The sequence below is a fragment of the Megalopta genalis genome, chromosome 5, assembly GCF_051020955.1.
Source record: "Megalopta genalis isolate 19385.01 chromosome 5, iyMegGena1_principal, whole genome shotgun sequence".
Classification (NCBI taxonomy): Eukaryota; Metazoa; Arthropoda; class Insecta; order Hymenoptera; family Halictidae; genus Megalopta; species Megalopta genalis.
Window position 1 is genome coordinate 6,035,466 of NC_135017.1, and position 18,434 is coordinate 6,053,899.

General features: G+C 38.8%; 1 protein-coding gene across 4 annotated transcripts in view; it reads left to right on the forward strand.

The window, feature by feature from the left end:
• The window catches only part of Stacl (SH3 and cysteine-rich domain-containing protein), a 154,003-nt gene that overhangs the window by 34,900 nt on the left and 100,669 nt on the right, over nt 1–18,434 (forward strand). For all 4 annotated transcript variants that reach the window (XM_076522408.1, XM_033474404.2, XM_033474403.2 and 1 more), the window contains exon 2: nt 3,658–4,490. In XM_076522408.1, coding sequence (XP_076378523.1) covers nt 4,097–4,490 — 394 coding nt within the window. In that variant the 5' untranslated portion in view covers nt 3,658–4,096. The remainder of the gene's footprint in view (nt 1–3,657; nt 4,491–18,434) is intronic.

Sequence of the window (18,434 nt, forward strand, 5' to 3'; positions counted from 1 at the left end):
GACCGGCTGCAGCGAAAGAGGAATTTATAATTTTGTAATTTAATAGAGCCATTTTCTAGAGCATGCGAACTGATTTCCTTCCTTTTGGTTTGCCTTGGCCGCCATTTTTGGCCAGTGTGCATGCCGTTGGTCTATCGGCGATCGTGGTTTCATTAATTTCCTATACGTTTTAGCTGGAATAATTTTACGAGCAACGCACGCATTTGCAATGCGCGTTATACGCGTGTGAGATCGTTTTATCGAGAATTGAGAATTTGGTATAAGTGTTAATTAGTTTAAAGAACTTCCATTTTTATCAAACATTTATTTTGGTTTTCTTTTATTCACTCTTCTTATTTTTTATTTTATTTATTTCGAACCATAATTGAATGCGAATTAATTGTGATAATTGCAATGTATGTCGAGTACTGGGAAACGTTAATTTCTATTAGTTAAGTAGCTATAGTTTATTGTTATTTGAATCACATTAGTATAAATTCAACAAATTGGTATTTCCCAAAAATTATTATCTCGCTTTATCAAACTTATATCGGTTCTGCGTATTAATCTATTTTTTAGTTGATATTGTTTTGCACTGAAGGCCTGCGGGTGTTGATTGATTTGAGGTTAGAAATTTCAGATTGAACGAAGATGCGCGTCAGGAGGGTTCGATGTTTCGCGCGTCTGGTCAGATGAGATTCGCGTTTGATCCGCTTCTAAGAAGAAGAATCGGGTGTTATCTTGATTGATTGATTGATTGTTTGATTGATCGATTCCCATGTACAGTTACTCGGTTCTTCGCACGCCTAATGGGCCACGCGTTTCCCCCGAGATTGTCCGACTGGCCGGGAATCCGCTCCATTCGCTGATAATTGATGAGCAAGTTGTACTAATATTTGTTGGATGGCACGTAGCTAGCCAATCTCGAAAGAATAATGACCGCCGCTAATAGAGACGCGTGTTACCCGATTAGAAGCTTTGACAAATGAGACGACGGAGAATAATGAAGTTTAGGACTCGATGAATTTTCGGAATTCTAGGGATTTGCGAGTTAAACGTTTCGAACTTAGAATATGTATACCTGGAGCATACTCTAATCCAGCAGTACCTGTCTCTTTTTACTGGTCTCGGATTGGCTGTCCCCTCTCATCTTTTTCAATGCGTATTTCTTAAAATCTGGGCCCGGGCGCCCTGTGCCTACTGGTAGTTATACATGGGTGGTATTACAACTTGCAACATATCAGGTTACGGAGGAAAATATAACCGATTTATTGTTAAATAATAGTAAATAAATGAAATTATATACAAGAAGAAAATGAACAGAAAAATTGTATACAGGTACAGTGTTTGGTAACGTGTTTATTATTGTACTTAATTATTTTCCCGAATAATGTACTCATCTTTTTTATTGAAGTATAAAAATCACGATCAACAATAAATATCTTTATCGGTAAAATAAAACAAATAGCATCATTGCTATTGTGTCTATCTCATTTAAAAAGCCTTTCCATGTTATATTAAAATGAATAACAATAAATAAATTAAATTATATACAAGAAGAAAATTAACAGAAAAATTGTGTATGGATACAGGGTCCTGAGACTTCTTCGTACGATCCTGCGTTAGAGTAGCTTTCTAAAAATTGGTTACATCTTCAGCAATAGCAGACGCCGTCTCCAGGTTTCGAACGAATAGCTCTGAACGTTAGAGCATGCTCTATAAGCTCCGAGCAGACGGACTTATAATTTCGAGAATCGAGGCCAAAGGTGTTGGGAACAGAGGAACGCGCGGAGTATGGGCTTGAGAACGCGGGAACGGCCGGAATCCAAGAAACACGGGGAATACCCGATAATCAATAGAATCCGGATAATTTTAATTTCCTCCGACATCCAATTTAAACTAAATACTGGACGCTTAAAATAGACGACGGCCGCAGCGGAAATTTGTTTAGTGTTCTCCGGCGAAAGAGAGTCGCTCCGGGGGCTAAGGGTGCTCGAAACCGGCTTCAACCAGCGTGCAACGGCATTGAACGGCATTCAAATTAGATTTAAATCACCGGCGAGATTTGCATGGACGTCGAGATTCTTGAACCACGGGAATAAGAGGACGTTTTCGTCTTTATTCGGACGTTTGAATAAGTTGTTCACCCCTGCGAACAGGGGCACTCTGTGCACCGGGTGGCACGGATCCGGCTTAAAATGGGGGCTATGAATAATTCACGACAGGGACTATTGTTTAATAAAATCGTGGAGCAGCCATTCAATTGGAAACTGTCAATGAAGAAATACAAACGAAGATCGACCTCTCTTTCTCTGGTTCGCAGAGTCGTAATAAGCGAATTATGGTCTGTCTACAGGGTGGGCTGAAGCACTTATCCCCCTGACACTCCGCCCCGCGCAAAATAGTTAAAATAAAATTTATCCTTCGTTCCTTGTCCTTAAGTTTAACGAATTCAAAAATATCGAGAATGTTCCACACTGTTGTTACGATGGAGAACGATTTACAATTAAAAAGTGTCTTATTAAAAATTGAGACGGCTGTTTAAGATTCAAGCTCGGATTGGAATTAGTACCACAATGCACCGCACGACACACAGCGCACCGAATCAGGACAACTAATGAACAATTTGCTGATTCTTTTCGATTCGAAACTATAGTGACCCACAAAAGCGTTCGTACACCTTTTAAGATACAGTAACCATTTTAAAACTGAACTAAATGACTTGAATTTTTGTTAGATGATATGCTACTATACTAGACGATGACTGAAATGATTTCTTTTTTAATTTTGCTATTACTTGGAATGACAAAGAAAAAAAATCTTTACAAAGAAATAAAAATCTCTCATTTTTTTTAACTTTTTTTTATCTAAGCCTATAACGAAAATTTAAAAAATGTCTTTCGTAGATCTCAATATAGATCTCGATATCTACAAAAGGCATTTTTTAAATTTTCCTTATAGGCCCAGATAAAAAAGTTGAAAAACGAGGGTTTTGATCTTTTTTCTTTTCATTTCAAGTAATAGCAAAATTTAAAAAAAACCATTTAAGCCATTGTCTAGTAGACTAGTCTCTCTGTCATCTAAAAAAAATTCAAGTCACATTGTTCAGTCTTGAAAAAGTCACTGCGTTTTAAAAGGTGTACGCATACTTTTGTATGTTTCTTTTGATTTCTCAAAATGTGCAGCATGTTGTAATTTTTCAACAGACAGAAAATGTATGCGTCGAAGAGAGTTAAACAAAGTTTCAGTTCTCGGGGAGTTCGTCTAAAAATCCGTTTAAACTGAAAATCCGTAATAAATCAATAATTTATTAATAAATATCGTTCTCTTGTACCGAAGTATACTATAACTCTACTTATAATAACGCCATACCGAAATTGCTATCAATGTAAATAAAAAAATTCACTTAATACCCACTTAATTTATTTATATTATATACAAATAAAAAGACCACCAAAAAACCCCATCAAAGTTGCTCTTCATCATAAACAGAGCGAAAGTTGTTAACGTGGGATTATAAATCAACGCGAAGCATTTCCGGTCATCCATCTTGTCGCAGCCCACTTGTCTATCCTCTATCAATCCCCGCAAGTAAACTGCAGCCATCAGTTTTTACCCAAAACGTTCCCCCGGGGAAACAAGAAAGAAGGTTCTCTAACCAAAACGGTTCCGTTTCAGGTGACAGGTGCGCGATATCCCCCTCGTCCACCATGCCAGGAGGCCATTAGTCAGGGTCAATGGCGAAGAGGGTTCCGTGCCGGCGTAGACCCTGAAACGTCCTCGGCCCGAGCCGAAGCGAAGGCTGCCACCGTGGGACGTTTCGAGGCGGGTGACGAAGTCGGGCAACGGGCGAGAAGAATCGGAGACGAGAAGGTGGCTCCGGTGCCAAGAAGATGCGGGCGTTCGCGTGGCCTGGCAGCGTGACTCGCGTGACCCTCACGAGCGATGAATCGGCGGTCAGCGATGTTGGCTCACGCGGACCCGAGAAGAGCGGTAGCAGAAAGAGTAGCAGCAGCAGCGGCATCATCGGCGGCAGCGGTAGCGGTAGCAGCGAGCAGCACCGATTGGTCGGCGAGAAAGAGGGCGCGGGGAATCCCATCGGCACCATCGGCTGGGCATGTACGTCATCTACCCGGCGGACGAGCTGCTGCGTTTCTATGAGAATCCCGACCGTGATCTCAGCTCGGTGTTGACTGACGAGCGCCGGGCTAGCTGTCGGATCCAGTTGATCGCCGTCAGCGAGAGATCCGAGCGAATCGAGGAGGATCGCAAGACGAAGAAGAAGAGGAGGAGCGGCGAACGAGCCGCGACACGTAGAACAGGCGCCCGACGCGGCAGCGGCGCTCGGAATCGCGAGAACAAGGACACTCGTCCCCGGGACGCCAGGACTATGCAAAACAGCCGGGGCGCCGGCGACGACGCCGCCAATCCTTTGAAGGACCTCACGCAGCCCGGGCTCAACGAGCCCCTCAAGCAGCACAATGCCGCCACGCTCAAGCTCGTCCAAACTGGTGAGAGTCCTCTTTACATTAATCCTCTACTTCTAGATCGGATGAGCCTTCTAGGTCGGCGAACTGGTCATTCTAGGTTCGATAGACGGCTCGGCACACGGCTGTCAGATTGTGGCGCCTGAAACGGCGATTTTTTATTACTCGAACTTCCCGCCTTTATAGCTCAGCTCCTTCGCTGCAGATGGCGTTGTACGTGCTTAATTCTAAAAAAATACAGGGTATCTGAAAATTATGATATTTACGAGAAACGAGGGGTTCTTGAGATCATTTGAAGTAACTTTTTCCTTTGCGCAAAAGCAATCCGCGGCTTTGTTTACGAGTTATTAACGAAAAACGCTGACCAATGAGAAGCGTGCTCGTCTGGCGCGAGGCGCCGCCTGCTCGTTGGCTCCCCCGCTACGAGCCAGCCGAGCTCGCCTCTCATTCGTCAGTGCTTTTCGTTAATAACTCGTTAACGATGCCTCGGGGAACATTTTTGTAAAGGAAAAAGTTACTTCGAATGACCTCAGGAACCCCTAATTTCCAGGAAGTAACATAATTTTTGAACCTCCTATAATATGTCAAATACTTGAATCAGCGTGCATCACGGAATTTAGAACATATATGTTTATTTGTAGACACGGGTTCAGCTAGTTTGACTCTTATATAATATACAGGGTGTCCCATTTTAATCTCCCAGGGCAAATATATATTGCGCAAAGTACGGAATAATATGAAAGAAATGTTTTAGTCAGAAGTTGTATGATTTCGAGGGGGTGGTAAATATCTTGGAAATATCTATATATTTATTATATATATATTATATTTTATTTATTATGTATATATATATATATATTATATTTATTATATATATTATATATTTATTATATTTTTATTATATTTTTATTATATATATCTATATATTTATTTAAATTAGAACCTGCATTTTTATTCCATATCGCTGCAACGGGCAGAGAAGTACACTCCCATCCAAGAGTATCAGGACACTCACAGAAAATTAAATAAATTTGTAGTTGTTGACAATCTGTAACTATAAAAACGAGCCGCAAGGCTCGAATAATCGTACCTCCTCTTTCCAAAATTTTTGTGCACAATCTGAGGGCCAATTAGGAAGAATTTGTTGTACTTGAATGTAACATTTGCGTAACCCCTACGTCTTCTGTAGCACAGCTGATTAAAGGTTTTACTTAAAAATTCAAATATCCCTATTTCATTTGTAACAACCTAATAGAATAACAAGTTACCGTGCTGTTCGGGGAATCCCCTAACCTCTATGTACCAAATGGCGGCGCCACATGTCGGCGACATTTATCCCCATAGGCGAATAAATCCCTTTTGCAGTTGGATTTGCATCAGCTTCGAGAATTCGATATGGCATGCTAATATTCAGACAGATATTCTAATGTTGGGAATTATATCTGTCGCGTATCGCATATGAAAACTATTGCGCGAGCGGATTCGTCGTTTCAATTTAAGCACGAATACAGTAAATTCTCTCTAATTGACGCTCAGATTGTACAAAAAAATGGACAATTTGGGAAGATACGATTAGTTTTATTATTTTTTATTACTTTTTATTTTTTATAGTTATCGATTGTCAACAACTACAAATTTATTTAATTTTCTGTGAGTGTCCTAATACTCCTGGAGGGGAGTGTACTTCTTACATTTAAATATAGTAAATTCTCCCTAATTGACGCTCAGATTGTACAAAAAAATGGACAATTTGGGAAGATACGATTAGTTTTATTATTTTTTATTACTTTTTATTTTTTATAGTTATCGATTGTCAACAACTACAAATTTATTTAATTTTCTGTGAGTGTCCTAATACTCCTGGAGGGGAGTGTATTTCTTACATTTAAATATAGTAAATACTCCCTAATTGACGCTCAGATTGTACAAAAGAATGGACAATTTGGGAAGATACGATTAGTTTTATTATTTTTTTATTACTTTTTCTTTTTTATAGTTATCGATTGTCAACAACTACAAATTTATTTAATTTTCTGTGAGTGTCCTAATACTCTTGGAGGGGAGTGTACTTCTCACATTTTAATATAGTAAATTCTCCCTAATTGACGCTCAGATTGTGCACAAAAATGCACAGTATGGGAAGAGGAGATACGATTATTCGAGCCTCGGGGCTCGCGTTTATACAGTTGTTAACAATCGATAACTATAAACACAAGCCGCAAGGCTCAAACAACCGCACCTCCTCTTCCCAAACTGTCCATTTTTGTGCACAATCTGAGCGTCAATTAGGGAGAATTTACGGTACTTAGAAACTTAGACGGTTAGTGACATTTCCAAGAAGCGAATTTCATGTTACAGAAATAGATGGCTCACGAGGATTTCATTGACTCATGTTGCAAGGATTACTAGATAACTGGAAGGTCAAAATGCTAATGGTAGTGCGATGGGAGTAGGGTATGGGTGTATGTTGCAGTCGCAGGAGAATAGAACACAGAATTGTATGGAGTACAGTGAAAATTACCTTGCAGCTTGTCTTAAACGGTGTTAACGATTTCATAGTCTTTGTCTACCAGCAACGAATGATATATGAATCCCGGAGCTTGTCGCTTCCGTGTTATTGTTCTTCTTGAACAGCAGGGTTATCGTTAACGGAACATTTTCGTCTCGATTAATACGCGTGCTTGTTCGTTTCATTATTCATAGAATAATTCACCAGACTGACTTTTGTTTAGACGGCTTCGCGACTCCGCGCGAACAGTGTCGCCTATCTCGAAGCACTTCTCAAAAGTGTCTTATCGTTTACGTGTACGGGTGGCTTCCGATTTGAATACATTTCCATAACACAAATAGTGTAAGCTTTTCCCTTGTCTTTGCCGCTGTAACGTATGAAACCTGGCTAATGCCCCCTCCTGTGTGCCTACACGGTATAAACTGCGTGCAAACACAATAGGCAATTCAAGGGGGGCTTATTGTAGTTGGCCGACAACAGATGGGTTCTGTTAGAAAAGATGACCTTCCCTTCGCGTAACTTTTCCCCTGCGCAATTCCGGACCGATTGCAATCGATATCGGTGCCGAATGAAACCGTCGGGACTACAGAATATGTATAAATATTCGCAATTATGCGAGCGGATAATTCGTGGAAAATCATTCGAACGATGTCGCATTGGCCTCTCATTCTGAATGCCGCGCGAATCGTTTAATAATTTTTATTCTCCGAATTTTTTCGGACCCGGGGATAACTTGACCGTTTGACAGTTCATGCCGTCTGCCGTTTGTTTAAATAAAAATATGATAAGATAACAGCAATAATAATATTAATAATAATTTAAATAATAATAGCAATAATAATAGTAATAATAATTTAAATAATAATAGCAATAATAATATTAATAATAATTTAAATAATAATAGCAATAATAATAGTAATAATAATTTAAATAATAATAGCAATAATAGTATTAATAATAATTTAAATAATAATAGCAATAATAATAGTAATAATAATTTGAATAATAATAGCAATAATAATATTAATAATAATTTAAAGAATAATAGCAATAATAATATTAATAATAATTTAAAGAATAATAGCAATAATAATATTAATAATAGTAGTAATAATAATAGCAATAATAGTAGTAATAATAATAGTAATAATAATATTAATAATAGTAGTAATAATAATAGCAATAATAGTAGTAATAATAATAGCAATAATAATATTAATAATAGTAGTAATAATAATAATAATAATAATGACGATGGCAGTGTAGCAACAAAATTTTATTTCAAACCGTTTGTATAAATAAGGGCTCAATCATGGAACTCGCGTCATCGCCTAACTGCCGTGCCGGTACTGCGAGAGGTTTAATCGCACCGAGAGACTACGCCAATGCGAAAAACTGTTCTACAAGTATTTCCAATTGTCCCGTTGCACAAATACAGTCGAACCTGATTAGCCGCGGCGTGATCAAAGATCCCCGGTAGACGCCTTCCGTGATTAAGGGCTATTTTCCCCCTTATTTAGTAGCTGGTAACGCTGTACGTTTAGGACACCCTGTTGTTTATTATTTCACCGGCGGAATAGGGTGTACACGCTCTCTATCCTGTGTAACGCGCGTCTCGCTTTCGTGCTGGGGGCTTGTAACTCACCGTCACGATCGTCCTCGAGCGAACCACTTAAAAGCTTCGCCTGACTGAACGCGCGGTATTATTCGGAGGGTGAATCTCTTTATCCCTTCAGGATAATTCCAGTTTAATTTTTCCGTATTGCGATCCGCACGAACCAGCTATCAATTTCAGCCGAGAACACAAGCAATTGTTCCAGTCTTTTCACGTTCCGTGGGATCCCGTACATAATCGAATGGTAATTGTAAGCATAGGTTATGAAAATGTTGTAAGTATAGGTTAGGTGTGGAGTAGCTTGGAAACCAAAGCGGTCCGTCATTTTACAGGAAGGAAAAGATTGTTCGAGATATTAAGCTCTGTGACACGTTCAAATTTCATTGAAATTGAAGGGGAATTATTTTCTACATAATCTCGTTAGAGTTGTCTTGAGGTTAGGAATCTATATTTTGCTTCATTGACTATTTATGTTCTAAGAGTTACTTGAACTTGTTTTACGATGGAAATTGACCGTTTGCACTCGAAGCTTTTTTTTTATTTGTGAATCTAAAATAATTTTTCTCACTTATAGTATTTTCATTTTATATGACAAAGCGTATCTTATGCGTATGAAATTGTGTCTCGTGACTCGTACGACGGTTATATTTGTAACAATTTTTCAAATCTAGACTTTGACAATATAAAAATGATCTTGGAACGTGATATAATAATTTTAACTCAATTTTATGACTCAGAGTCGCCATTCGAGTGCAAAAGGTTAAGTCCTGGGAATAATTTAGGGTTATGTCTGAACCTATGTTATGGCTTGTGTCTAAATACTGCCATATTCCCATCGGCACGTACAGTTTATACAGCTAATGATTATAGACTCGGAGTAACATTTACATTTAGTGATATTCTAACAGAACACCACATTTGCATATTTCTATGTTAAAAATAATAGGAAAGTGAAGATTATAGACTCGGAGTAACTTCTACATTATTGGTGATATTTAAGCAAAAACTTAACGGAACACGATATTTGCATATTTCTATATTAAAAATAATAGAAAAGTGAAAATTATAAACTCGATGTAACTTTTACATTATTAGTGATATTTAAATAAAAATTTAACAGAACACCATATCTATATATTTCTATATTAAAGCTAATAGAAAAGGGAAATATAAAGGTATAGCTTTTTTTTGTGGTTTTCGTTTAAATATCAGTAAAAATGTAGAAGTTTCTTTGAGTTTATAATTATCCACAGCATTGTAGGTGATGTCTCCTTTAGCCGAGACACCTTGTATATTAAAAAAAAAAACACTCAACAAAATATGGTATTCGCATATTTGTATATCAGAAACAATAGAAAATAGAAATATACAAATAAGTTTAGGTATTAATAACAATCTAACAGTTACTTTGATCCTATAATTACGCACACCACTGTAGGAATATTTTAAGAAGGAAAAACAAAGGTTCTTCATTTTGGCACGTGCATTGTTTTCTACGAACACTCCTCAATTATCTATCGCATTAAAGACGTCAGTTTTCGTGCCAAAAGAAGACCATTTGGGGAAGCATTACTTTCCCGCTTCCGTCTAAAGAAGTCTGTTGCTGAAAGTCATCGTCTACGAGCCGAGGCATACGAGTTAGAAGCACTTGGATGGGACACGTCCCACCCGCTATATTCGCCAGACATATTGCTCCTTCAGATTATCATTTGTTTCGGTCGATGCAGCACGGTCTTTTGAGCAGCAGCAGCAGCAGCACTTCAATTCTTACGAGGATGTCGAAAAATGGGTCGATGCCCTGGATCGTCTCGAAGGAACCCGAAAACTTTGCTACCCTGGGGTCCATTTATCGCTCGGAAAACGAGAAAGGGTTGCAGTCTCCGAAGGACAATATTTTGAATAAAACATGCGGTGCCGTTCTTTCGAAATAAGTACAGTAAATCCCCCCCCCCCCCCCCCATTGCCACTGTTGGACGACTGCTCGCGTTGTCCCTGCGCTATTCTTACAGCTATGTGCGTTACTCCTACGCCTTTATGCGTTACTCCTACGCCTATTTGCGCTACTCCTACGCCCTTGTGCGTTATTCCTATGCCTTTGTGCATTACTTCTACGAATATGTGCGTTACTCCTACGCCTTTGTGCGTTATTCCTATGCCTTTGTGCATTACTTCTACGAATATGTGCGTTACTCCTATGACTATGTGCGTTACTCCTACGACTATGTGCGTTACTCCCACGCCTATGTGCGTTACTCGTACGATTATGTGGGTTACTCCTACGCCTATATGTGCGTTACTCCTACGCCTATATGTGCGTTACTCCTACGCCTTTGTGCGTTAATCCTACACCTATATGTGCATTACTCCTACGCCTATGCTATGGTTCGTCGGAGTCAGTCGAGCGTACCATGCAGCACGCGTCGCGGCTCCCCTTTGACTATAATTCCCGGAATGACAACACATAATACAATAACGTAACTTTTTCAATTTTAATATTTTAAAAGAGAATATATTTTTGAACATATTGTTGACGGTCTCTATCTCTGTCTCTCCCACTCTTCCTCTCTCTCTCTCTCTCTCTCTCTCTCTCTCTCTCTCTTACTCTCTCTTTCTTTGTCTCTCTCTCTCCTACTCTCTCTTTCTTTGTCTCTCTCTCTTTTACTCTCTCTTTCTTTGTCTCTCTCTCTTTGTCTCTCTCTCTCTCTTACTCTCTCTTTCTTTGTCTCTCTCTCTCTTTTTCTCTCACGAGATGTCGGCTACTATAAAGGCGACTCGAAGAATCGTGTCTGGTCTTCCCAAGTTGTCCATTTCTCGACTCCAAGCACCGGGATTATTTCAGGAAATTTACCGTACGCGTTTCTCTCTCTCTCTCTCTCTCTCTCTCTCTCTCGAAAAACAGCAAGAATTGTTTCAAGCGTCTAATACGCATTCGCTCAGCATCCTCCACGCTTAATAGACCAACTTGGGCGGAACTGCTATTAGGGCAGTCCCGTCGAACGCTCGCTTCGGTCGATGTTTCCAAAGTTTCATGGGCGCCGCTCGCATAAATTCCCCAACGAGGTGCACGACCCCTGAATTGCTCTCGCGGCGACAGTGTCTATGCCAACGTGGACCGTGGGTTTACTATTTCACCGTTCCGGCGTTCTCTCTCTCTTTCTCTCTCTCTTTCGCAGCTCTAGCTCTCGTTTCTCCGCGGATTTATCGTTTACAACGTCGCGCTGTCCGGAGTGCCGTACATTAAAATCACGATAAAAAGGTCGGACGTTATGGCACCGGGTTTTCGGCGACGGCGGCGGCGGGCTCCGTTGCCAAAATGTCTTCCCATCCGGTCGAGACTCTCCCATCGTTTCCATTGGCGACGACTGCGTCTGGCTACCGGAATCGAGCAGCATTTTTCCGGGCGTTACGTTAATATCGCCGCTGGATCCATGCCGGGAACTCGATCAATGTTCCACGAAAATGTGGAGCACCGTTCCCCGCCAATACGTCGATTCTCTTTTATTAACTGTGTTGTTTACAAAGTTATTTTATCCGGTAACAATATTAGAACGCTCTCGGAACACGAACGTGAACGTAATAAACGAAAAGGGATATCAATTCTATCGCTTGGAATACACGGAATTGTACCAAGAGTTGGGCCTTTATTGTAAATAATAGACTACAAATTAAATCAATGATTCGTTTGCAGAGAATAATTAAGTCTTCATTCGATTAAAAAATCATTTTAATCGTTCCACGAATAATTTATACGTTATCTTGTTACTTGCAAATGAACTGTTATTTTTTATTTGGATTTTAGGGAAAGGCGAAATAATAAACAATTCTCGCTTCTCTTACGTCCGTTGTGTATTATACAATGGATTATTGGTAGATTGATTTTACGATACAAATAAAATGTTACATTTTGTGAAAAAAGCAAGTAACAAGTGATCTTTGTTTTCCTGTTCGTTTGTCGACTAATAAATGTTAATTTCCACTCATTATTAACGAAGATCTTGCGAACTTCTTCGTGAACTCGATCATGTTACAAATAAATTTTATTTTTTTAAATAATTTATCTAGATCGATATAAATAATAAGTAATCTTTTTTGACTTTATTCAAACTTCCAAATAACAAAGAATCATTTGTTTAAATAATGTACTTGTTCGCAGTCGCGGCACACTTCTGGTTTACTCGCGGCCCACATTCGCAATATAAATCCAGTGGTCAATTCCACAAGCGAAGCGACAGCGTTTTCGTTCCAAGCACCGGTTATGTAATTATCTCGCGAGAAATTATGATCCGAGTCCAGGAACGAAGTGTCGGGACAACTGTTCGCGAATTAGGAGCCATAATTTCGAAGTAATCGCGTGGCCGACAGGCTATGGCTAACGAGAAGGAGGGGAAGCGGGAGTGAGGGGGAGGGAGAGAGAGAAGGAGAGAGAGGAAGAGCGAGAAGGAGAGAGTATGAGGAAGAGAGAAAGGGAGTGAGAGAGAAAAGGAAAGAGAGACAAGAGGGGAGAGAGAGAGAGAAAGGGAGAGAGGGAAAGCGAAAGAGAGAGAGAAAGCGAGAGAGAGGAGAGAGAGGAGAGAAAGAGAGAGGGAGAGAGAAAGAGAGAGAGAGAATGCGAGAGAGAGAAAACGCGAGAGAGAGAGAATGCGAGAGAGAAAAAGCGCGAGAGAGAGAAATTGAGTGAGAGAGAGAGAGAGAGAAGGAGAGAGAGAGAGAGAGAGAGAGAGAGGAGCAATAATTACTCGCGATAAAAAACGGGGTGTCACGGTGTGTCCCGGTGACACAAATACGTGTCACGCGACCGACACTCCATTTTCCTCGAACGTTTCGCGTTATTGCATTTTATTTTGTCCTCGTGACCAACAATTCGTGTCTTTTTCCTATCGCTCTTTTTGCCGTCCTCTCCCTATGCTCGCCGATTGAGCTATCGTTTTTCCACTCCTGTCTTCGCGAGTGACGGCGGATGTCAGTCGATCGCGTTCGAACGAAACAATTTTCGCGAATCGTTCGCGAACACGGGACCCCGACTATAACAAAAACGGGGGGGGGGGGGGAGGATCGTCGCGGCGCGGAAATGAAAATGTTTTCTGGCCCGCGAAAGATTCGAATTGACCAATCTGCTAAATTAATTGCGCGTCTCTAGCGTCGTTGGTTCGTGGGAGTTTTAATTCGCCCCGACTCATCGATCCGTTTTCGCGGTTGTGGTGTCGCAGTTTCGTAGAGAACGCTCGGCGACAGGTTGTTCAAAATATTTTAGATTTAATCCTCGAACGGCGGCGGACCTTTTCGACAAAAATGTAACAGAGTATGCTTTAGGATCTTTTATAATTTTATGTATCACCTTTTTTTGTTTGTTCAACGTATCTTTTTAAGGTACTCCTATTCTAGTCACGTTAGTTTCACTATAGTCCTCGATGAGGCAGCTAAAAATTTAATACGTTCAGCGCCGCGCGAGTCACGTATGGGTGACACTAATTTTTAACTGAGTTCTTGAAATTCGTTTTTATCGTAATATATCGAACAAATTGAATGTCACTAGGATTTGTAGAATATAAAACAGCTGAACTAATATTTCCTATGGAAAATGTTCACTTTTTAGCTACGGTTTCATTAACACGTTCCGTGCCGAGCTTTTTTTACTCGAATCTTCACACTTTGATATTTTACTAAAACTTGATGTATTACGTGCAATTATTAATTCTCGTACACATAACAACGTAACAAAAACTTATCAACGCCCATTCTTGCGGTGGAAATTGATTCTTCGGTTCTAAATTTCTTGTAAACAATTTGTTCAGTTCACTAAGTAAACATGCAAGCGTGTACCATCGATGGTACACGTGGCACGGAACGTGTTAATTGAATGACTTTGATATTGTGCGAATTTTTCGAGACGATATTCGGCATTTAACGTGTCAAATTCATTGTCACAAAACTAAATGGTCAAACGGCATTATTTATATGGTGGGTCTAAATGGACCCAATACCCATCTCTAGACATACCATTGAACTGAGAGTCTCGGCGACAGATATCAGTGACGGAAAAAAATATAGACTCGGTATTGTTGATTTTCGTAGGACAAATTTGATCGCACGGTACATTCGAAATCGTTTATTTAATCCAGCCTGAGAGTCCCAGCCGAAATGCCAGAGCGCGTTAAACTAATTTTAGATTCGATATTCATTGCGGTTGTAAGGGAAATTATACATAACGATAAGTACATTCGAGACAAATTATTTAAACAAGTCTGCGAGTCTCAGCAGACGATATCAAAATATTTTGAACAAATCGTAGATTCGATATTCTTAATTTTTGTGGGACAAATTAGGTATAACAATATTATATAATGTGTTGATTATTTAAACAAGTCAGAGTCTCAGCAGACGATATATAAATCTTTTGAACAAATCGTAGATTCGATATTCGTGATTTTTGTGGGACAAATTAGGTATAACAATATTATTTAATATCGATTATTTAAACAAGTCTGAGAGTCTCAGTAGACGATATATAAATCTTTTGAACAAAGCGTAGATTCGATATTCTTAATTTTTTTGGGACAAATTAGGTATAATAATATTATTTAATATCGATTATTTAAACAAGTCTGAGAATCTCAGCAGACGATATATAAATCTTTTGAACAAATCGTAGTTTCGATATTTTTGATTTTTATGGGACAAATTAGGTATAACAATACTATTTAATGTTGATTATTTAAAAAAGTCTGAGAGTCTCAGCAGACGATATATAAATCTTTTGAACAAATCGTAGTTTCGATATTTTTGATTTTTATGGGACAAATTAGGTATAACAATACTATTTAATGTTGATTATTTAAACAAGTCTGAGAGTCTCAGCAGACGATATATAAATCTTTTGAACAAATCGTAGTTTCGATATTTTTGATTTTTATGGGACAAATTAGGTATAACAATACTATTTAATGTTGATTATTTAAACAAGTCTGAGAATCTCAGCAGGCGATATCAAAATCGTCTGCTGAATAAATCGCCTGCTTTCGAATAAATTATAGATTTGAATCCTTGATATTCATACGACAAATTAGGTATAACAATACTATTTAACGTCGGTTACTAAACATAGCTCGAGGGTCTCGGCAGACACGGTAGAACAATCGCTAACAAAATCTTCGCTCGACCACGTCGACGAAACAAATAAAATCGGTCGATTTACCCCGTGACCGCAAAGGGTTTGTTCCGCCTTACGGATAGAGCCGACAGAATGGATGTAGCAACGGCGCGGCGCCCCTGCAAAATTTGCCAATTCATTATCTCGATCCTGGTGGGAGATCGATCTCGGCGAAGGTTAATCAGTTCGACGTTTCGGGGAGCGAGCCCGGATAAAATCGGAGCCGACAGAGACCGATGACGGAAGGACTTCCCGGCAACCCCTATTTCCCGACATAATTAATCTTCGTGGGCTCCTGATTGGACTCAAAGGAAACTCCGTCGCGAAAAAACACCTGGCTCGGGTCATCCTCGCCAGAGACGTGTCTTGCTTCCCCGGTAAAGAATTGTTTCCCTCCCATCATTTTTTATTCATTTATACATTTACGTTCGATGTTTCTTCTTAAATATTTCCCCGTTAAATCCTTGCTATGCTGCACCGTCGATTTTGCGTTATTAATTCGCAATAATTTTATGTTAACGATTATTTCTCGAAACCGTTAAAATCTTGGAAGAAAAATATTTTCTGCGCTTGGAAAAAACTGTGCGACTTTATATCTCTTAGACTTAGAAGCTTTCGAATGTCGGTACATACGTAGTTCGTTTCGCGTTAATTGTTTTTCACGGCGGTGACCGGGTCAGTTCTGACCCGGCCCGTTCCAATCGCTATTCGATCGCTCCGGGTTCCAGGCGGATCGGAAAGAATTGATTTGCAGTGCTCGCAGATGTTGGTCGGTGCGCGGGATCGTCGTCGTAGGTGGTCGGGATGGGGTGGTTTCACTTCCGTCATCGTGAATAATGAATTCGCTTCGGTGAACTCGTCCGACTTACGCGTCGCTCGATCCTCTTTTTTCGGTCGATCGTAGGCGCCGATCGATCGTACCGCGCCGGGTACTTGTTGAATGAGTTCGCAAGGATTTAACGAGCACAAGGGGAAAAAGCGGAAGCCCGGCTAGCTGCTCGAAATGAACGGGGCGGCGGGGACGGACCGACTGCTTGAGGGAAGTTTCGTGGTAATTGGGATTTTTGAGAACCCTCGTGGCCGCCGCAGAAATCCCCAAGCTTTCTTTCCCCAAGGTTTCTTTGAGTCTCGGGGTCCAGACACACGGACGGCCTCGTCGGCCAATTTTTCGATCTGTATTATTCATGCGACAATCGCAAAAGCGTTCGAGAAAGTTTTGTTACATTCTCCCTAATTGACGCTCGGATTGCGCACAAAAATGGACAATTTGCGAAGAGGAGTTCTGTTGTATGTGGAACATAAATACTACTATTACGTGCGTGCAGCAAAATAGAATCGGAAATAGTAGACAAACTGATAAAACGGAAGTCGAAATTAGTCGAAGAAGTAATTAAAAAACGCGATGGATACATCGACGCGAATTTTAATTTAAATTTAATTTAAATAAAAATTTTTAATTAATTTAATTTAAATTTAATTTTCTTTTGTAAAATTTTGCGTTTATTTTTGTTACAATGTACAAAATATACAAATATTTGTACTTTTTACAATTTCATACAATGAACTATGAAATTTATACATTATTTATAACAATTTCTTATCGATTTCCCACATTTATTTAATTTTCTGTGAATGTCCTAATACTCTTGGAGGGGAGTGTACTTCTTACATTTAAATATACAGTAGTTGGAATCTTCTCCTGGCACTTGTGCTTTGTCTGGAGAATTTTCGTAAATTTTGTATTTTTGCTTCTGCAATTGAAATATTGGCATCATTCCCTAATTGATCGAAGCAACAGATTTGTCTTCCATAAAAGGACCGGTTTTTTCTCGTTAGTTAAAAAAATGTCTCCGTTCCTCAAGGGAGAGAAGCGCTGCCATTTTCCGCTGAAATAGCTCCGGCGCGCTCTGAAAAATATTTCTCTTATACGATCTTCGCGAAACGAAATTATTTGCTAATTTTTATCAGCATTAATTCGTTCCTTGGCCGTGGACAACATTTTTTGAAATTGAATTCGTTATTTAAGCCAATTAAAATAACATTCTGTAATTTGTAAATTAAATTATAAGATTGGAGAGGCGTGGAGTAATTAGTTAACAAATTAAATAGAATTTCGATGCTATTTTCACTTCAAAATTATAAATTATATTATATTATATTATATTATATTATATTATATTATATTATATATAATATACATTATATAATTAACTTCAATATTTTGTTTTTGTATTATTTTGATATTGCATGCGTATGAAATTTAACTTATTTGCTCTCGTACAATAATTATATTTTTACAATTCTTTAACTATATATAAATCAGTTTTATAATACAAAATTTATAATATTATTATAATATATATTTATATTATTGTAATATATATTTATAATATAAAATAATATATGTTTACAATGTTATCATAATACAATTATGATATATATTTATAATATAAATAAATAAATAAAATCATTACGATTTTGAAATTTTATAAATTTGCATTGTTCGTTTATAAAGATTTAGCTAAAATTCACAGTTTATAGGTAGATTGCTTTTAAATTTAAATTGATTTCAACAAATTGCAAGGGATGTTCAATTAGTGGAATTGAATATACTGTTAGAATTTTTTGAATGGAAGTAAATTTGTATACCACTGAAAGGATGAGATAACAATTACCTGGCTTGTAGTTTGATACTTA